Genomic DNA, 22283 nt, shown 5'->3' on the forward strand with positions numbered 1-22283 from the left:
GTGCCAACCAGTGGCCCCGCGCGCGCGGACAGACTCCCCCTTCTCCAAACTACGAGAACTCCCTCCACTCGCTGGTAAGCTCCCAGTGACTCAACCCTGCGATTCACTTTAGATACGTTATCCATGAGCTAGCTTTACACGGAGATTCCTGTCTGACAAATGTTCTGCTGAGGAAGACGGGGGTCGAGGGATAACCAAACTGAACAATACTCGTCCCTCGGGGCCTGCCATCTGTCCCCGGCTCCGAGGGCCCACTCCCGGGCGTGGATGACAGTTGGGAGGGAGGGCTGAGTTAAGCAGGCGGTGTGGGAGGGTGTGGAGGGATGGCAGCTGTTTGCTGAGCCACTTCTCCTGAATTCCTCCACTGCCATGCGACCAGAGCTGAGGATCACATTTCACCCGGCCCAGCTACCTGTTGACATTCATTTGCATTGCCTGCTGCAAGCCTGCATGCATTTAAATGCAAACCACCTGATAATTAGAGGTGCAGGAACATGTAATATAAAATAATTACCACACTCCAAAAACACAAAATCTTAGTTTCTGAGCATATTTGAAATAAGACAAAGCTAACTTGCACTGGCAGATTATTTCACTAATAATAAAATAAAGACTAAAACCCCACTCGTTTAAGTTGCTTTTGAACTATTGTAAGTGAAACATTCACCAACATACTTGATGGCACTCATCAAAATATAATGTTCCTTTAATTGTTGACTCTATTGTGTTTTCTTCAAAACTTTATAATTTTGTGTTTTTATTATGTGAATCACTTTGAACTGCCTTGCTGCTGAAATGTGCTATACAAATAAACTTGATTGATTGATTGATAAAAACACATTTCCCATGTTATAAGTGTAAGTAGTACATTAATTTTGTAATAGAAGACAAAACTAAAAGAGGCTGGATTTTTATCAGTCTGGAATGCAGCAAACATGCATTCTGTGCACTGTTTCCTTGTAAGTGATAAATATTTCTACTGGCACGCGATGAAGGAATGCTTTCATGATGAGGATTTGATTAAAAGTGTTGAAATAAAACCTAAATTTCCCTGCTTGTTGAGTCAGAGCTACCAGGAAAATGTTAAAGTCCCATCAGGTTCAGGAGGCGATGAAGAGAGTCAGAGATTGAATTAAAGCAGAGACGAGTCATTTTACTGCAAAACGTCATTTATTAAAGCTCGTAGAAATACACCTTACTTAAACATTCAGTTTTTCATCCATATAAAGTGTTCAGAAGTGTGACATAAGATCTAAATAATACATTGAAGGAATAAACCCCATGAGCAGTGGCGTAGTTTGGGCTGTTAAATGTGCAAACGTGGAAACATTTTCATCTTTTCAAAGTGGATGGTCAGCAGCTGCGTGCTTCTCTCCAAATCCCTTACTTCTTCAGAAAAGCAATCTTTATCTTGAGTGTGTTTGTGGTATTTATAGACTCTGATCTCTTCTTATAATTCTTTTTATTCTTATTTGACTTTGCCAGAAAAACAGAGTCCATCAGCAGTTACATGAGCATCTCCAGGATGCCATGTCTTTCTTAAAGGATGTCTGCGAGGTACTACTCCGATAGTCTACAATCATGCATCCTCCACGCATCTTCACACATTATTGGTTTAAAATTTTTTTTTTTTTTTTACCCTAGTTGCCTTTATTTTCCATGTCATGTTGTCTTTTGCAGTCATTCCAGCTTGCAGTAATTATATTTGGTGCAGATTTAGAAATGATTATTTGATCAGATGATTAATAGAGAACAAAAGAGGACACAGTTTGTCTTTGCAGCTCAAGCTGAAATGGCTGAGTTTATCTTGAGTTTGAACGGCCTTCTTTATCGTCTGTTTCATCCCCGCCCCTCCAAGTCCTCACCATACAATCAGTGTTTTCAGTTTTCATCCTAATGTGCTTATACTAAGCTGCTCTGTTTTCCTTTTCTCTTCTCCTCTTTCCCTAAATCTTTGTTTCCACAATCCCCCCCGGTCCTTCCAGTCTCGGATGGAAGATCGCCTGGACAGATTGGATGATGCAATCCTTGTTTTGAGGAACCATGCAGTGGGCTCCACCGCCAGCCTGCCCAGCGACATTCACACCCTGCTGGGACAGGCGCAGAACGGGCCAATAACAACCATCGGACCAAACTTTCCCGCCTCTGCACTCGTTCCAAGTCGGACTGCAGCGATGGTACGATGAACGCTTTAACGTTTCCACGTATGGTTTTCATTAAAACTCCCCCCATCAGAGGCTCAACCACCTGCTCCAAGCTGGTGCGCCGCCACGAGGGAAAACTAGACGTTTTCCACACATGAATAGTTGAATTTATACAGACATATTTTCCATAAGCGTAATGGCTGGCCTAAAGCTCACCCTCCTCCGGAGAGCGACTAGGGTGAAGGAGGAATGAGAAAAGCAGCCGCAGTAAAGAGAGGCTGCGCTTCTCCGTAGGACTTGTTTGTGTTTCTTTTCCTCTTAAAGTCGAAGCCTCTTGAGGAGACGGAGAATGCACGACCCGGAATAAATCAGGATGTGTTCATCCATTCTGAGGTATTTCATTTTCTGCAGCCAAGAGATTCGAACACATCTGCAGGGGAAATCAGAACGGGACAGCTCATCTTGTTGTAATCCGGAGGTGTTTGGAAATAATTTGGGTCACTCAAAAACTATGAAAAAAGTCGTGCAAGGTCAGTATTATCATGGATGCATATCTAGATTACTTGTTGTAATTGTAACAACAAAGCAAGGCAGGTCTATCTGTGCAATTAAAGGGTAAGTCAAAGTTATTTAACAAGAAAACATAAAGAATTAAATAAACAGTTACATTAGGAGCATGAACTGAGAAAAGTTAAACCCTTATTTCCAATTAAACTAGTCACTAAAAAAGGTAAAGTCAGGCCATAATATTTTATCTTCATAGGAAACATTATTGTTCCTGATTTAGAGGAGACCATTGTTTCTGTCTATTCTGGGTTTTAAGGAAGTTTTCTCCAAAGTTAACAAGCATAGAAACTAAAGTATGCCTCTCTTTGATTAACATAACACTGAAGAAATCAGGGTCTAGCTCGCATGTGTCAAACTCGAGGCCCGGGGGCCAAATCTGGCCCGCTGTAGTTTTTAATGTGGCCCTCTAGACTCCAAGTTACATCAATAAGTTGCTCCAGTTTTTCACAAATCAGCAAAATTCACACAAAATCAACAAATCTCCACATTGTTTTTCTAATTTTACCACAAATCTTTCTCAAAATTGACCAAAAACATTGAGCTTATTAAGTGACTGCTGCCTCAACCTTAGTTGATGTCAAGTAGGGCGATAAAAAAAAAGTCACATTTAACATCATACATTAGCATAACTGTCATAAAAAGATTTCTTACAGATATTTCCAAATGATCACCACAAAATCTGTGATTCCAATTACAAAAGAGCACAAAAACAATCACAGAATCCTGGATGGACTGACCAGCGTGAAACGATGCTTATTACATTTTAACAGTTTAATTGGTTTTATCAATAGATTCTGACACAACCGGCCCTTTAAGAGCATTCAGATTTTGATTTTTTGTTTGACTCTCCTGGTCTAGCCGGTTCAATACTGACAAGAACTCGACATTTATTAATCCTCATGACCATCCTTTCCTGACCAGCGGCAGAGTTTTAAAATCGAGTGTTTCTCAAACAGGCAGGCAGTCCAGTGGTACCAGGAGGACATGGTCCGTTTTGCTCGGGTTGGTTTGGACTCTAGCAGCTGGATTTGGATTGGCTACGTCTGCCTGGTGGAGTTTTAAAGAAGCAGGAAGAGACGCCATTGCAATGATTTAACCTACTGAAAGTAAAATTATTCATGAGGTTTTCTGACCCAGTTAGACTGGAAACTTTTTATTCCAGCTGTTTTCAGATGTTTAGTAATAGAATAAAATATGGCTTTGTCTATGATGATGATTTTTGCCTGCTTGGTGTTCGTTGGACTCAGGAAGTCATGAGAAATGTTGAGATTAGTAATCTGAGTTTAGGGAAGCAGAGATGCCAAGTGAAAGTGGGCTGAAAATGGAGCTTTGAGAAACTCCACATTGTTGTTCACTGAGATTTATGATCCACAAAAATTAGTTTTGGTCCTAGAAGTAAAATATGAACTAATTTGGCACAAAACCATTAATCCCACCCACTTTAATTAGCAGTACAGAGATAATCTGTAATCTATAATAACAGATTATATAACGGATTTTCTTCCTTTACTTTATTAAAGTAAATGTATGTTGACAGTTACATTTACTCAATTAGATTTACTTGAGTAACTTTTTGAAAAAATTTACTTTTAGGAGTTTTTTTTTACCATGTCGTCCTTTGTATTTTATTTTATTTTTTGAGTAATTTTCTGCTGAAGTATCTCTACTCTTACTTGAGAAGATTTCCGGATTTTCTGGACCCACTGAATGAAAAATAAACATATTTTGACCAAAACTTCACCAGATGCAGACACACATCTGCAGTTTTTGTTCATAAATTTTGTTTTGAAAGAAACTCGTTTGGGGAAAAAAAGAAATTGCCAGATTTTGTTTTTTTTGTTACTTTAATAAATTACTAATCATCCAAAATACCAAAATTTCCACTTAATTTTATAATTTGATCCGCCTTATTCTGAAATTTCTAAATATTAGATGATTGATCATTTGATTAGTGACTCGGTACTTTTGTAGATTTTTTACCAAATACTTTTTTACTCTTACTTGAGTAACTTTTTTGAAAAAATGTACATTTAGGAGTTTTTTTTTACTACATTGTACTTTTTTTGAGTAATTTTCTTCTGAAGTATCTCTACTCTTCAGCTAAATTTCTGGATATTCTGCCTACAGGATGAAGAACAGGAACATCTGCAGTTCCTGTTGAAGTTTTAGATGTTTTATATACAAAGGACTTGATTCGAGGAACATAAATGCCTGATTTTGATTTTCTAGTTACTTCAATGAATTATTGTGATTTTAGTCCTTAAATACCAAAGTTTTCACTTACATTTAGATTTAGGTCCATCTGATTATGCCATTTTTAAATATTAGATGATTGATAATTTAATCAGTTACTCAGGAATTTTTACCAAATACTTCTTTACTCTTACTTGATAATTTCTTGGACAGCTACTTTGTACTTTTACTGGAGTAAAGATATGAAGTAGTGGTGCTTTTACTTGAGTACATTCTTTGTGTGCTCTGCCCATCTCTGTATGTTGATTAAATTTAACCAAATGTTTTTATTCTTTCAGTGTTTCAAGCTCTTACTGTTATTTTGCTTAAAACGTATAACTTGTGACTCAAAATGAAGGAAAGCATAACAAAAACAAACATTTCATTATTCTTCACATGTGAAACCAGCAGTGTTGTCAGTAATGACCAGAGGTTTATTCTTCAGGCTTTTAGATGCCGTTCGTGTTGTTTGAAGACGGCGTTTTTTGTGACGGTGGGCGTTTCCAGGCCTGATGCTGCCGCCGTCGTGTCCCTGAACAGAAATGTTTCTGTGCTCGTCAGAGGAGCTCAGTGTGACGTGTTTGTTGCAGGGAGCTGGCTTGTGGCTCTGATGCTGACCGACTGCGACTGTGAGATAGAACATACTGTGTCTCCGCTAACACAGCACTTCCTGTGTGGGGAGAGGTCCCTTCAGAGGACCTCTGCCCCCTCGCTAGCCTTTTCATCGCCGCTTTTTAACAACCCAGGAAATGTGAATGGTTGGAAACGTGTGTCTGAACCCAAACAGAGAACCTCAGCTGTATGGTAATCAGGCCCAGCCGTGAAAATGGCAGCAGTCTTTTCTCACCCCGGCCTTCCTCCCTTCTCATCCTCCTCCTCCCACAGACAAAGAGTTGTTTGGACACCTGTTGAGAGCGCAGCAAAGATTAGCGTAACGCCGAGGAAGGGGAGGATCCCGGAGTGGCAGGGTGAACAGAGGCCAGCAGTGACTGGGGATCACATTCCTGAAGGAAAGACGGAGAAACTCTTCTCCCAGCTTCTCCACTGGGAGTCATTTTGGGAGTCATCGCATGCTGAAACCAGCATGTGAGGAAGGAAGGACTCCATCCCGGAGCAGCTGATTATTTTATAGCAACAATCTGTAAAGAATAAGGGATTTAGTTTAGGAACTTGGACTGAGAGCAGTTGAACATTTTTTTGAAAAGAAACTCTGGGGAGTTGAAGACTCGCTAAAGAGACGTGTTTTTATTCGATTTGAATGTCGCTTAGAAATTAAAAGTTTCATCACAAGAGAAGAGCAAACTTTCTGCATCGCATTAAAGAATTAAAACAAGCATAAAACAAAGACACAATAAAAACATAATAAAGTTATATAATATGAGAAATGCCTGGGTCTGCAGCTACAAAGACACTTCCACCATCAACATGTGGAAAGATTTTCTGCTTTAATTAATGTCAATACAGTGTAGGGATGATCTGTTCACTATTTTTGACCAAGGAGTTAATGCTTCATAGGAGATTTTTTTATTATTATTTTAATTTTTTTACACAATTTGAACCAAGTGAAGGTAAAATTATTCCATTTGAGGAATTTTGGGTGGAAAATATTTACAGAAAAAAATGTTTTTCCATCTTAAATGCAAAATCTTTATATAGTTTTGGCTTAATTACTGTTGTTACTTTAGTCTTCACACTCTAGTTAACAATTATTTGATTATTAAAATAGTTGAGGGTTATTTCAATAATCGATTATAATATCATGTGTCGTCTACCTGCTTCTTTTTGAACAAATGGACATAATTTGTTTTATTTTTTCTTGTTTTTACTTTTTTTTTGTCTGTTCAAAATAAATAAATAAAATAATTTAATAATCCCAATTCAATTCAGTTCAAAAATACTTCATTAATCCCAAAGCGAATTTAGATTAAATTAAATGAATCCTGTTAAAAGCAGCTCATCTGTCTTAAAATAAATCAGTGTTTTAAGTCTCAGATCTTCATATTCCTGCTGGTGGAGCTCAGTAACGAGGTTTTCTGTTTTCTCCTGTCGTGTATTTTAAGTTCTTCTGTTTCCTTTCTGTTCATCCACTTCCTGTCCTGTCCAGCAGGGCGGCGACGACGCTGCCAGCCTCACCAACAGCCATGGAGGCCTGCCCAGCACCGGCTCCACGTCCAGCACAGAGCTCAACCACCAGCTGGAGACCTTCAGAGGTCAGAGGTCACCCTTCGTGTTCTTCACAAAGATCTACAGCTTTGCGATGTCTCACTGCTGCGTGTTTTTCTCCCGCTGCAGGTCTTGCTTCAGCGCTGTCCGGTCAGATTCCTGCCGCCCTGGAGCTGAAGATTGAGAAGCAGGAAAAGGACGACATGCACGACAGCCTGTCTGATAATAAATCAGACGACGAGAGCGACAGGAGGGACATGAAGACGCCCAGGACAGGCCAACGCACAAGGTAGGAAACGATTAATCACGATTAATCGATTACTGAAATAATCGTCAACTAATTTAATTATCTATTAATTATTAACTGAAGTAGATAGACGAAAAAAGAAGCAATTTACTGAAAAAAACAATACATTCAGAGCAGTAAATAAGCCAAAACAGCTTATGTTAATTAAATAAATACACATATATGTACGTTTTGCGTTTAGGATAAAAACACTTTTGTCTGTAAACATATTTCAGACAAAACTCATCAAGTGGAATCAATTTATCTCCAGATTTACTAAAGGAATATGTTATCCTATTTTAGGCAATAAAATTTGTTTTTTCTTATCTAAAAAATAATTTTTGTTGTTGTTTATTTGCATATTTTAACATATTTCTAATGTTGCATTAAAGGGCTAAATGGCTAAATGAAGAATTTGTAAAATGTGTCATTTTTTTATGTGATTAATCGTCAGAACCATCGATAGATTGATTTGAAAACATTCCTACTGGGAATTCACCTAGTCCAAGAAAACGAAGGATCTGTATGTTAGATTCTGGATTTTTATTGGGTATATTTAATATATTTAATATAAGTTGTTAACTTATTTAAAGACTTGTTATGAATACTAAATAATTCAGGTAATGCAAGGTTATAATTTTGAACTGGTAATAACTTGATAATAAATGTCTTGGACTTTAGTCGTGAATAAACATCTAATCTTGTTTCATATGGTTAAAAATATTTTCTCCCTCTGCTTTCGTACTCAGTTTTTCTCTCCTCTCTCTCTCTCTCTCTCCTCGCAGCATCACTGAAGACGAGGATCTGAATCCGGAGCAGAAGGCCGAGCGCGAGCGCGAGAGGAGGATGGCGAACAACGCCCGCGAGCGCCTGAGGGTCCGAGACATCAACGAGGCCTTCAAGGAGCTGGGCCGCATGTGCCAGCTGCACTTGAAAAGCGAGAAGCCCCAGACTAAACTACTCATCCTGCATCAGGCGGTGGCCGTCATTCTTAGCTTGGAGCAGCAGGTCAGAGGTCAGTGCTGCAGCGCTGCTGCAGATGAAATGTCAACGCTGCCTCACATCACGTCAACCTTGGGCTTTTCTTTTAAAACACGCAAGCAGATCATCAGTGTGTAAGACGCGCTTATTTATTCGTGGAGTCATTGTGAATAGATACTTGGGTTGGTCTCTATTTTAGACAACATGACTGGATACAAATATGATATTCTTCAAAAATCACAAATATTTTTTCTTCCTTTTCATAAAAAATCTTTAGAGCAGAAGATATTTTAAATATTTATGACATTTGTGCAGTCTAAAGGCTTATTTATAAATAAGGTGGGTTAAAATCAGGAGAATAACTGGAATAAATGCATAAATAGAAATAGTTTGAGAAGCATAAAATAAATAGTTTGAGAAGCGTAAAATAAAAACGAGCCTCACTGATGGCTGAAAAAAGACTGTAATGCAACATTCATAAAATGTTTTTCAGATAACATATATAACTAATATTCACATTCATACTGAAATACTCTGATTTTGTTACAGCTCATTTTCTTAGCTGTGATTCTGATTTGAATCGTTCTGAGACCAGAATTATAGCTGCAACAAAACCTTTTCTAATTTGGTTCAAAAAAACATTTTTTCCAGTGCATGTTTAAATATTACATATGTATTAGGAGCTTCACATATAGATATCAGATATTTTTATCATTGTATTTTTTCATCTTTATGTCCTGTGTGTTTATAGTTCAGTTTCTATGACAGTTTTATTCTTTGTGCTTTTAGTAAAAGCTTATTCTTGAAATTATAAATTTTTAATATGTCCATTTTCCTTGTATATTTATTTGATTCTGAATCTTCACCATCTGGAATAAAAGTTTGTTTTCTATGTGTCTGAATCTGCAGAGAGGAACCTGAACCCCAAAGCAGCCTGCCTTAAGAGACGAGAGGAGGAGAAGGTTTCCGGCAGTTCCAGTGACGCCCAGCAGGGGCACACTGGAGTCCATCCAGGCCTGACCGACACGTCCAACCCCCTGGGTCACCTCTGAGCAGGAGGCAGGTATGCCAGCTCCCAGTTCCCTCTACACCAGGGGTGGGCAACTCCAAGCCTCGAGGGCCGGTGTTATGCTGAGAAACGCTCTAAACCCTGACATAGTGATGAGAAAACGGACTGAACTTTGACCGAAGACGAAACTTTTAAAGATATCCGTAACATTATCACGTTTCTTCACCATGTAAGCCCTAAAACGGTGGGTTTTATTTCGCAGATTAATTGAAATAAATACGGTTTTTACATCTTTATTGAGACATGAATCGAATGTTTTTCAGTCAGTGTCTGATGAAAATGTTCGAAATTCCTCGATTTTTCTTTTAACACCATACAGGCTTAAAGCATTACAAAACAGAAGCCCATTATATAGAACATTTTATATCATCCTTTACTGTCTAGTCTATTAATGTAGGGGGATGCATTTTAATTTCTGAGCCTGCCAATATTTGCATCCCCTGTCTATTGTCCTGTTGATATGAAACTTATAGGAAACTTATAGCAGTAGCTCAGAGAACAAGTGTCATTACGTAGAAAAGGTGAAATCCCTCCAACTCTTTATTTCTCCATGTTAGCAGGGGGTGCATTTTACGGCAAAGCCTATTATTAGCCTGCCGATATTTGCATGCCCTCTCTATTTTCCTCCAATATCATCCTATTGATATAAAACTCACACCAGTAGTTAAGGGAACAAATGTGATTATGTAGAAAAAGGTATTTCATTCGTCACTGTTTGTTTCATCAAGTTTTCTAGGGGATGCATTTTTTGGCAATTTGGATTTTGAGCCTGCAGATATATGCATGCCCTATACGATGAACTGTTTTTCATTTATTTACATTTGTTTATTTACATAACTCAATAAACTTAATATATTTACTTGGCTAAATGTAATTTTATTACTTGTAACAAATTAACAAAACGTTGTTAAGTTAGATCACCTGTTTTCCCTGATTCTCCAAACAGCCAGAATAACGAGAAAGAAATAGAAAAACACAGCTGGTTAATTTTGTAATTAACCTGTTAGTTTTATTTGTATGAAGTAAGAGAGGAATCATTTACCACAACATATGAGGCCCGTTGTAAAACGAGGAAAAAGGAAGAATAAATTTCCACCATAAAACTTGGAAATTTCTGAGTTTGAAAAGTAGGAAATTTGATAGAATCTTTCTCAGATTAATGTCAGAAAGCTTGTAGAAAAAAACAAGGAAATTTCTGAGTTTCAAAGTTCTAAATGTTTTGACCTTTCAAACTCAGAAAATTTTCAAAATTGAAAAAAATTTGACTTTTGAAAATTTCTGTTTTTCTCTACAAAATGTTTGAGATTAATCAGAAATGTTTTCTATCAAATATTTTACTTTTCAAACTGAAATTTCAAAAAGAAAATTCTCTAAGATTTCTGTAAATCTTTTATCTAAAAGAACTGGAGTATTTTCTAGCAAATGTTTGACTTTTGAAACTCAAATTTCCTTGTTTTTTCTCCAAAATTTCTGAGATTTTGGAGATTTAGGACACAAATCACTAATGTGATTAGTTCTCGCTAAACACAAATCACATTAGTTCTCGCAGCTAGCTGCGTTCTTCATCGACGCACGAGCTGAGTGATCCACCGCTAAGAGTTGTCAATTTTGCTGGAAAAAATTCCAGCAAATTCTTTACTTTTCTAACTCTGAAATTTGTATGTTTTTTTTCTTCCACGATTTCTGCAATTAATCAGGAAATTCTGAGATTTTTATAGCAAATGTTTGACTTTTGAAACTCTGAAATTTACTTGTTTTTTTCTATAAAATTTCTGAGCTTACTCTAAATATTTTTCCAGCAAATTTTCTACTTTTCAAACTCAGAAATTTCAATGTTTTTTTTTTTTTGTTCAAAGATTAATTTTTTTTTTAAATCTAGTTTTTCTAGCAAATTTTCCACCTCAACATTTTTGTGTTTTTTTTCTGTAAAAAATTCTGAGATTAATAAAAAAAAAAAAAATCTCTAGCAAATTTTCTGATTTTCAAACCAGAAATTTCTGGCAGTTCTTTTGTGTTTTCTTCTGTCTGCAATGGCCTTAATATCTTGTTGTCACTAGATAAATATGTCAAAGTTACGTCTTCTTTTTTGTTGATTTTTGATTGTTAGCTTCTGATCACTGCGTCTTCTCCGCAGATCGATGCCATGCGGCTCACTCCTGTGTGAGCTGGTGAGCCTGCTTCCCAGTGACAGACTGGACTTGTGGTTCCCATGCCAGTCGCAGGAGTCAGACCTCTTGAAACAAAACTAAGACTCCAACACGATCCAGCCCTCAGATTGAAGAGAGCCAAGCGTCCAGCTCCATCCACCGACTAGTTTCCATCTGCAAATTTCTCCCCACAAAGAAAAACCGAAACCACATATCAGTGTCTGTAAGAAGAAGAAGCGTGTTGCTCCTGAACAATCAGAGACCTACGCAACCTCCGCCAACCGTATGTGGAAGTTGCCTTGTGCCTAAACTGAATTGACGAATGCATTGTAACAGCAATTTTTTTTCTGTCTGTCTGTTTTTTTTTATATTTATTGAGCTGTCAGGTGTCTGTCGAAAGGGAAGGTTTGGTAAAATCACAGAGAAGCGAGCGGCTTTTCAGTCGAGCTATAGTTTGCTGTGTCACCGTTAAACCAGAGCACTGCCCCCCTGCTGAGACCAGGGGAAAACATTTGAGAAGATTAATTTATTGTCCAGTTTAGACTAATATTTATACCCTGCAACAACAACAAAAAATACTAGCTTTTAGATGCGAACAACAGAATTGTCCAATGTTTTATTTTTGTTGAAGAAGATATATTATTTATATTTATTTGCTTGATTTTGCCTCTGGCCACGTGTGAAACCAAAACTACCTAATGTGTGTTTTCTAAAGGTGATTGGCAAACTGTAGTTTCACTGAAAGCTCAGATGTAGTTTTGTTTTTGTTTTCCCTCCGTTTAGACATTAAGAAGCAACCTGGTTAGCATTCCCAGCATATTTAGTGTCTTAACAAATAAAAACAGGACTCAGAGACCCATCGTCCCTTTGCCATATAGTGTTAAACAAAAAGCATTTCAATGGTTTTACAGATTCCTGTTAACATTTATCCTCCTGACATTTTCTTCCTATTATTGTTGGGGGGTTTTTTATCGTTGTTACGCCCAGCGAATCAAAATGCTTAATGAGATGTAGTGAAAGAGTAAAAGTTGCAAAAAATGTAACAAAAAGAAGAGGACGACGACCATGCTATCTCCTGGCCCGACGAACATATCAGTTTTCTTTTTGTTGATATTTCACTAGACTTCCAGTTATTCAGAGTTATGCTTATCTGTGAGTCCGTCCTTCGTTTCGACTTCCAGCGCTCTCAGCCGTCTAAGTTATTCTCCAGTTCGGATCGAGGTTAGTTTGAACAAACACGGTCAGCAAGGGTTCCTTTAACACCTCAAAACATTGATCATGTTTTTGTTTTCCCCATCAGTGTGCATGCTTTACATCTCTCTCTTTTTTGTATCTTTGGTCTTAAGACTTGCTTTATATTCCATATATTTCTTTGTATATTATGTGATTTCCTCCATTTGAAGCAAGGCGGCCACGTTCACGACGGGTTTTCATCCAGAATCAACGATTCGCAGCAGGAGTTTACATTCAGTACATTTTTATTATTATGTCAAAAACTGTAAAATAATGTGTATCCTCTGACTGAATGTGGCCTTCTTCTTCTTCCTTCAGTATTTCATGTGGACAGACTGAGGGTGTCACTTCCAGCTCTTATTTCCTTCATTTTGTTTGCTGTTCTTCCTTTGTTGTTTTTTTGCTCCTCTGTTTGCCAAGTTAGACTTTGCTGTATTCCCAGATGCTTTCCCTTGTATAATATGAGAAAAAATAAGAAAATCAAAAGAAAAAAAAAACATTTGGCTTATTTTTCACTGTAGTTAGTCTTTTATACAATAATAATACTGTAAGAATATTTCTTGAATTCTAAATATTACTCTTTCTAGATTTTTGAAAGCAAAGGTTTTGAGTAAAAAGTTTCTTACTTTATTTTACTATGTTAGATAGTAAAATGTACGGTTATTTACCATAACTTGTCAATTATTACAAGAGATTTACAAGCGGCAGAAGACAGCAGAGCTGCGGCTCGTCGTTCTTTAAAAGGCTTCGATCGAGCTGCAGGTTCCTGAAACAGAGACTTTCGTCTTCCGCTTTGGTCGCCGCTGTTCGCTGATAAAACATTTGATCTTGTGTCAAATAAGAAAAGGAGTCGATCTGCATTAAAAAAAAAAAAAAGACAAAGGAAAAAGGATAAAACAACTGTGGCAGCGGGAATTTGAATTTTCTGTCTTTTACAGCAGGAAAACATGTATATAACATTTATGTTGCAATAAATGTGCCATCTTTTTTTAAACTGGATTGTATGTGCATTCATTTCCCTCTGAGCAAAGAGGTTTTTGTTTTTATTGCCCTCTCAGATTTTACCTTTTTCCCCAACGCAGCAACATTTTCCTGTAAAACAACACAAAGAAAAAAAACAAAGGTCGCCTCGGAAGAAAGAATCTCGATTATTAGACTTTATTATTGTTTCTGTTTTTGCTTTTGGAGACGTTTCTACAGTGGATTTAGGCCAAATGAGTGTTTTATAGTATGTAACTTCTTTTTACCAGTGGACCATTGTAGTCTGTATGAAAAGTAATATGAATATATATGTTTCTATTTTTAATAAAGTGTGATAGCAGCGTGATGTGCTGTCGTCCTTGAATGCCTCAATGTTTCGCTACAGTGGCAGCGATTCAATATACAATTACATCTCAATATAGTAAAATATCATTAAAAGATGTATTAAATTCAAAAAGTGAGACAGTGACATATTTGAAGCTTTCGTTTCTGCTGACTTTGATGAAAACACTTCATCAAAACAAAAGGATTTATATGTTTATCTAAAGTATCCTGTATTCTTTGCCTCACCAATCCTCCAGACTCTACGATTAGTTTTTAAATAAAATATAGTATTTCTCCTGTGGATCAACAATCCGGTGACTTTCACCTTCAGGTAAGAAACTTCTGACGTCGTCTTTGGTTCAGGAGCAACTCGCTACCTGCAAGAACACAACGTCAAATATTCTTATCTAGTTTCTGGAGAAAATGTATTAATGTACTTTAAATAAGACTAAATTCACTCACAAGCAGCGATTGGAGCTTTTTTTTTTTTTCTCATTTCGTTATTTTCCTGAAGTTTTTCATTTATCCATATTTCATTTTCCATTTCTCTTGATAACGAGGGGCGGTGTCTTCAGGCTGTTGGTTGATTAACTTAAGTGGCTAAATGAAATTAGAAATCTGTAAAATTTGCCAACTTTTAATCGATTCAATTAGCAGAATAATCAATAACTAAAATAATCACTAGTCGCAGCCTTGCCTGGATTTTTAGAGAAGCTGAAAATAAAGTTTTAATTCAGAGATAAAACTTGGAGAAATATAATTTTGTGTGCAATAAATCTAAATGAGTTTCAGCTTTTTTAGTTAATTATTCAAATAAATAAACTTTTCCTGATGTTTTATTGAGAAACACCTGTACTGTTTTCTGTTTATGGCTTCAAACAGCAGCACTGACAGTAAGGCGGCCATTTAAAAAACACCGTTTTAATACACTGAAAAAAGAAAACAGTTGATTTAACTTTTTAAAAATTAGTTAACTCGTTCGTGCATAAATTATGATCTTTTATGTCAGAATTTGTTTTTCAAGTGTTTTTTTTTTAAGGCATAAAAAAAGGTGGGTTGAATTTTTTTTTCTAGGTGATCAGTTGTAATTTTCTCCAAATACAAAGCTGTTATTTGTTAGCACCATTAGTCTCTAGGGATTACTTTTAGTAGGAACTGGATATTCCAGAGGTGGTTTTTCGTCTGTCGGCCATATTGGATTTAACAAAACTTTTCTTGCACTTGCAGTGGATGGCCGGTAGTTGGCAGTGTATTGTATGATGCACTAGTGTCCACTTCTGTGTGCATTTGTAACATAAAAATCTAGAAGAGACAGAAGAAAATGTTTTTTATCTAGCTGTCCACTGCAGTGACTACTATGCATGAAAGGGTTAATTTGTTATAAATTTATCCAATTAAGTTTTAAATAAAGTGAGTTATTTATGCAGTTAAAGAACTTTACCACCAAGTAAACCAGTAAACGTGACATTTTCTTAAGTGACATCGTTACACATTAAAATGTTGGTATTTATTTTGGGCCATTTTAAAAAAGTTTGGTCTCTTTTCTCTCTTGTTTTCCAGTGTTTCTGTGAGCCAGGCTGCTGCTCTGTTGTCAAAAGTCCCTCCGTGCCACAAACGCTGTGACTCTACATCTGCACGCAGTTTTCTCCACGCAGATCATCAGCGTGGGTCTCAGCCCCGCCGAGGTGAGACGCTCACAGGGGGGGGGGGACGCTGACTGCTGTTTCTGTCTGCCGCTCCGAGATGAGGCGCAAATCGCAGAGCTGTCATCAGACAAAATTCACGGCAGAGCGTGTGAGAGTGGTGGGCGTACACGTTTTCAGTGGGAGTGGGACCGCCATGTTTGAGGGCTGACTTCCTGTCATGGCTGCTGGCGGAGGCAGCCGACAGAAGGTCTTCGGCTCTCGTCCTTGAAAGCGGACCAAAGAGCCGGCTGCTCCTCCTGCGCTGACGCTGAGATCATCCAACGTTCAGGAGAAAAGCTGCGCCAAACGAGCCTCTCTTTGGTGCAGCTTTTCTCTTTCTGATTCTTCTAGAGACGCTCGTCTATGCAAAATAATTACTTTTTTTAAACCTCCACTCTCCGTCCTCTTCGTTGTTGCTGCAGAAACGGTTTGAAATCAAGACGCAAAACTCCACGCTGAACTTTTACTTCTGTCTGGTTATGGATAGAAATACATTAAAGTGAATGACGCTCAGTATCTAGATGCAAATTATTTCCTTGGTTTGTGAGTGGAGTTGCCTGTAGCGACTATTTGTCCAAAACTCAAATCTGAAAACTTAAAAGATTTCAAAGTGATCAAAGCAAAAGGCGACTTCAACTCAAATAGTTCCAAAAACACCAAAAGTGAAAAATGCATTTCTTTGTTCCACAGTTCAGGTAAAAAAGTCACAGGCTGCTAGTAGAGTTGGGCCATTTGAATCGTGGACCGAGTAAAAGGGGGCGTGTCAGATGAAGTCCCGCTTCGATGCTTGTGTCGTCTTGCTGAAAACCACGTGACTGGCAACAAACGACGCCTCGCGTCACCTGGGACACTGACTGCTTCATTTTGCATGTCGGTTTTCAAAATAAAAGCACGATAAGCCGTGCTGCTTCATGGCTTGTTGTAGGTCATTGGGTCGCACCAGAGGAGAATATTTGTTTTCAGTGGCCAAAATAAAAGGAACATTGACCAACATATTGGATGCGTTGATGATGGCACTCATCAAAATGCAATGCTTGTTACTGGTTTTCTCAATTGTTGATTATGGTGCTTTTTATGACTTTATATTTTTGTGATTTTACAATGAAAATCTCTTTGTTGCTGAAATGTGTTACACAAATAACCTTGATTGTCTGAAATGGAAGCAGCAAGAGGAAAATCAATGACATCTGGGGAGACTTTGAGATGATCATTCACAATAAAATTATCCTTAAATAAAAATAATTAACCCCTTTGCCTCCCAAATTCTCACCTTCTGGGAATTTCCACTATTATTTGTAGTCTGATCAGCAAAGATATATCAGTCTCGCACAGCAGAAACAGATTTAATGCCGTTGCAAGACTAAAATTCGGCATGTAGCTAAATACAAGGAATCAGAGCCGATTAGAAATCTAAGAAAAAGTGAATGCCCCAACAAGCACTGCACTTCCAAGACACTAAATGTCTTTAGTGTCAAATCAGTCTATGACATAAAAGAAAACCCAACAGAACCACTGATGGTCAGCATATACCAGGATTAGATTGGCTACAAATCATTTTAATAACTAAAAAAATGTGACAATTAAAAATGATTTAATTGATTCTCCTGTTACTAAACATGAGTTTGATGAAAATTTGGGACAATATTGCATTTACTAATTTTTGGAAATATGATCCAACTGGGTGACAAGCCTGTTACAGTTTCACCAGCAGATGTCACTAGTGAGTGGTGAATGAAGCATCTGAACCTTTTTGCAAAGCAAAGGGTTGGGAAAGCTTCATTGCTTCATGAGGCTTCATTTGCCCATCACCAGCTGGTAGATAACTGGTAAAAAACCATCTGACCACCTAAAACCTAACTGTGAAACACCCATGTCCTAAACTGAAATTAATTAACTAATTAAGTGAATTACTAGCCAAAATTTAGTTATTCTAAATAACTAAAAGTAATCAAAACTTCTAATTATAAATCAACTTGAATATAAGCAAATATAAATTAACTAAATAATCTAAATTCTAAGATTTTACTGAAAATAGAAAAATAGCTGCTACATTGCCCTCCCGTCTTATTCAATTTAAATAAAATTGCTGTCAAACATTTGTGCAGCTTTCGTTCGTGTTGTCATTTTAAAGCTATTAGTAAATGTTTACAGATATCGTATATTTACAAAATCAAATAAAACATGGTGCCAGTCAACTCTGCTATACTTGTGCAGCAAAAAAATGTTATTTTTAAGAAAAAAAATATTTCAGGAGATCAACCTGCCTCCATCCCCACTAGATTAACAAAGTCAAACTAAATTGATATAAATTAATTGTTCTATTTTGGTGCTAATGTTTTTGTAGCACAGTTGTTTGACACCAAATTAGTTTGGTTCGCCACTGCTGGTTGACCTTCGATGACCTCTAGAAACATTTATCAACATCTTTAAAATGATAAATTAGACCAAAAACACTTGGTGAGATGTTGTGTTTTTGCAGTGTGTTACCACGTAAAAGTAATTTTTCAGCTACGCATATTAGTTTTTAGGTCAATAATTCTTGAATATTGATTTTTTTTAAATACAAGTTCCACTGCCTGATTATTTTACCTTTAACAAGACATTGTTCCTGTGTTATATAATATTCTGCTCGTAAGATTTTGTGTTTTTACAGTGTGTCAATTCCTCCGTTGTTTTTCAGAAATTATCTTGTGTCTTTGGGATAATTATAAAAACTTTTCACCAGTTTATTCTACTTCTTCTTTTTCTTTTTTAAATCAGAGAGGTTTATACCTTCTCTTGTACTTTATGAAATCTTCAGTGAACACCTGAGCGTGCTGCTCTCTCTACTGCCCCCTGCAGGCTGTCGCCACGCTAGCATTTAATACTGGACCTCACGGGAGAAATGGGCTGAAAAGTAAATCCCAGTTAGTGGTGGAGAAATTACTCAAACACTGTATGTAAGTAAAATTTACAAATAAACAGATGGACTCTAATGGTGTAGAAGTGTCAAACTCAAGGCCCGTGGGCCAAATCCAGCCCGCCACAGCTTTGTATGTGGCCCTCTAGATTCTAGACTAAACACTAAATGTGGTTAAATATCATGTTGTCAGTCAAATCAGTATTTGTTTGCTGCCAAATTATATCAATCAGTCCCTCCAGTTCTTGAGAATTATTGTGGAAATTCACGCAAAATCAACAAATCAATCCCCACACTTTTCTTCACTAAGTTTTGGGAGTTTATTGCAGATATTCCTCAAAAACAGCTGCCCCAGCCTTAACTGATATCATAAATAAGCTCAAATATTGCAAATATTTCCAAATTAGTACCACAAACACAAAAAAGTAAAACACAAAATCCTGGAGGGACTGAAATATGTTCAGTTTGTTGATATCTTAACTGTTTGTGCACAGGTTTTATCAATACATTCTGGCACATCCGGCCCTTTAAGAGCTTGTTTGGCCCAAAACGAAAATGAGTTTGACACCCCTGGAATATGTTCTAGATATTCCTGGTCTAGAATATCATTAAGTGAGCCTATATGTGTATCCATCCATCCATTTTCTGTTCACCCTTGTCCCTAATCGGGTCGGGAGGGGTGCCGGTGTCTATCTCCAGCTATGTTCCGGGCGAGAGGCGGGTACACGCTGGACAGGTCGCCAGTCTGTCGCAGGGCAACACAGAGACATACAGGACAAACAACCATTCACACACACACTCACACCTAGAGAGAATTTAGATAGACCAATTAACCTAACAGTCATGTTTTTGGACTGTGGGAGGAAGCCGGAGAACCCGGAGAGAACCCACGCATGCACAGGGAGAACATGCAAGGCTGCAAGGCAACAGTGCTACCAACTGCGCCACTGTGCAGCCCCCTATATGTGTATAATTTATTTAATAAATAAAGATTGTTGTGCCGTTTTAAGGAACAATGCTCCAGATAATGAACATTTTATTGTGTTTAGCTTTGTCACAGAGACTATTAGCAGAGTTAAATCAAAATAAAAAACAGGAATGATTATGCTTTTTAGTGTTTTTACATTTTTATTTAGCACAAAGCAAAGCCAAAGTTTTATTTTAACTGCAGTAAACACATTCAAGTAGAAGTTATCTGCCTGAAAAAAGAGACGTAAACAGAGGAACAGGCACTGATCATTTCCCCTCAGTTTGTCATGAACACCACAGCTAAAGAATCTGTTATAATCGACCTTGTAATGCATCAGTTGTGAACAATATTTAATTTTCTGACGTCATTTTGAAAGCAAGGTGATTTTTCGAACCGGTTAGCTCGACTAAAATCATTGATTGTTTTCTGTAATTTTGTGTTTTTATGACGTAAGCAGCTTTGAACAGCCTTGTTGCTGAAATGTGATATAAAAGTAAACATGGCAGATTAATTACTTTCAAACTAATGAATGAAAAAAGTGCATTTGTGACATGAATGTAACGCAACACATTATAGAAATGTAGTGGAGTAAAGTCAAAAATACTCATGATTAAATCTACTTGAGTACAGAAACATGAAATATGTATTTATTTCAGTAATAAATGGATTCAGGAAAGCTTTGTGTCAGAACCGGGTCCCATACTGATGCTGAGCGTTTTGCACAACTTCAACTGGCTTCCTTAAGACCACTTTAAAATCAATATTGGCCGAATTTTATCAAATTGATCTGATATATTCAGCTCATGTGAGTTCAGTGAAGAGAAACTAGTCCTGAACATCTGCAGCAGCTGAAATAACAAGGCTGGACTTCTCCTCACTCTGTAATCAGAACCGGACCGGGCGACGCACTGAGCATGCTCAGAAAGCCCAGCTGTGGCGCCTCAGCGCAGAACAGAGATCCTATTGTGTCCCGCTGCTTCAAACCCAGAGGTTAGGAGGAGTAAATACTGTGGAGCTGCACCGACTGCAGACACAAATATAAACAACAATACAAGGAAAAGAGCCAGCTGGGCCGCAGATCTTTACTACAAGACTAAAAGAATGAAGAGACAACTTAAAATGATCAGCTTCTCTGATTCATATACATTGAGTAAAATGAACATTGTTCTTTTATTCTATAAACTTCTGTCAACATGTCTCTGAAATTACAAGCAACATTTTTTTTATTTATTTGCAGAAAATGAGAAATGGCTGAAATAACAAAAAAGATGCAGAGCTTTCAGACCTCAAATAATACAAAGAAAAAAAGTTCATATTCATTTAGAAACAACAATACTAATGTTTTATCTCAGGAAGAGTTCAGACGTCAGTATTTGGTGGAGCAACCAGGAGGTTTTCAATGGGCTTCAGAGACGTGGTCTCTTATTTTTTTACCAGAGCTGCATTTGACATCAACATCTGATTTTCTTGCTCATGAATAAAAAGACCAGAATGAAACAAGTTGAGATTTATGTTTTATATCTGTGAGAAATAAAATTACTGCATGTTCCCTTTTTACACGTCTCTCCAAAATAAGCTCTGAAGTTTTGGTTGATTTATTCCTCACGTCACAATCCTTGATTTTTAACTTTTTACCTGATTCGAGGTCAAATGTACGGAGGACCAAAACGGACATAATCAAAAGTCAAAAATGTTGATTATATCAGTTTTGGTCCTCCATACAAAAGTTTCTCTTTATGAAATCAAAAATTACTTTTTACTACTTTGGGGTTTTTTTTTTTTACTCAAATTTCCCTTTTTGCTTTTCATTTCTATTTTGCTTCAGAAAACCTGGTTATGATTGGATCAAACTTCATCCGGATTCACATTTTTCTGTCTTCATCTACAGTAACATGCATTTTAATGAGTGTTTACCATTCAAATTATGAATCAATCCGTTTTATTGAGTGGATTGATTAAAAAGCAAAATATATCATTCTGGTTTTATACATAGTTGTTTCATAATTTTATTAACACTTGAAATCTAAACAAAAGTCAGAGAATTTCACTATTATGAAGTTTTATAGTTTTGAGTGACGGCATAAACATTTAATGGTTTAATACAAATATGATGTAGGTTTATGATATATGTGTTTTCCATTATTAATACAAAAAGCGTTGTAGCGCTCAGTAATAGAATAAACTATAATGTCCAAAATAAAAGTAAACAATAAATAATAGGTGTAAGTTAGATCATTTCTGCAAGCAGCATCTTAAATATTGGATGTTAAATGCAATTTTATCTATAATCCTGAGATGTAAACATAAAGATCTAACTTTGGGGAGAGGAAAATCTATATTTATCTCATTTAATTAAAAAGTTATGAAAAACTCAAATACATATTAATCAGAATGAATTAAATACACAATGTAGATGGGGATACATCCAGACCCATTCAGTGAAATACATTATTATTGAAAAGTTATTTATATCAGTAACTGAATTCACTAATTAGACCACATTAATAAGATTAATTACACACACGCAGATGTTTTTAAGCCTTTCTTTCTATTAATGATGATGATTTTCTTCTTACAGTTAATAAAAACATAACATTTAAGA

At 36.9% G+C, this 22283-nt stretch overlaps 1 protein-coding gene across 12 annotated transcripts in view; it reads left to right on the forward strand.

The window, feature by feature from the left end:
• Positions 1-14149, forward strand: part of tcf12 (transcription factor 12) — an 83271-nt gene extending 69122 nt beyond the window's left edge. For 7 of the 12 annotated variants that reach the window (XM_028014726.1, XM_028014728.1, XM_028014733.1 and 4 more), the window contains 8 exons: positions 1-74; positions 1486-1557; positions 1986-2177; positions 7048-7153; positions 7236-7395; positions 8178-8407; positions 9283-9436; positions 11577-14149. In XM_028014726.1, coding sequence (XP_027870527.1) covers positions 1-74; positions 1486-1557; positions 1986-2177; positions 7048-7153; positions 7236-7395; positions 8178-8407; positions 9283-9425 — 977 coding nt within the window. In that variant the 3' untranslated portion in view covers positions 9426-9436; positions 11577-14149. The remainder of the gene's footprint in view (positions 75-1485; positions 1558-1985; positions 2178-7047; positions 7154-7235; positions 7396-8177; positions 8408-9282; positions 9437-11576) is intronic. The other 5 variants (XM_028014731.1, XM_028014739.1, XM_028014729.1 and 2 more) reach the window with 4 other exon arrangements.
• The last annotated feature ends 8134 nt before the right edge of the window (positions 14150-22283 follow it).

The sequence above is a fragment of the Xiphophorus couchianus genome, chromosome 4 (genome assembly GCF_001444195.1).
Source record: "Xiphophorus couchianus chromosome 4, X_couchianus-1.0, whole genome shotgun sequence".
Taxonomy (NCBI): domain Eukaryota; kingdom Metazoa; phylum Chordata; class Actinopteri; order Cyprinodontiformes; family Poeciliidae; genus Xiphophorus; species Xiphophorus couchianus.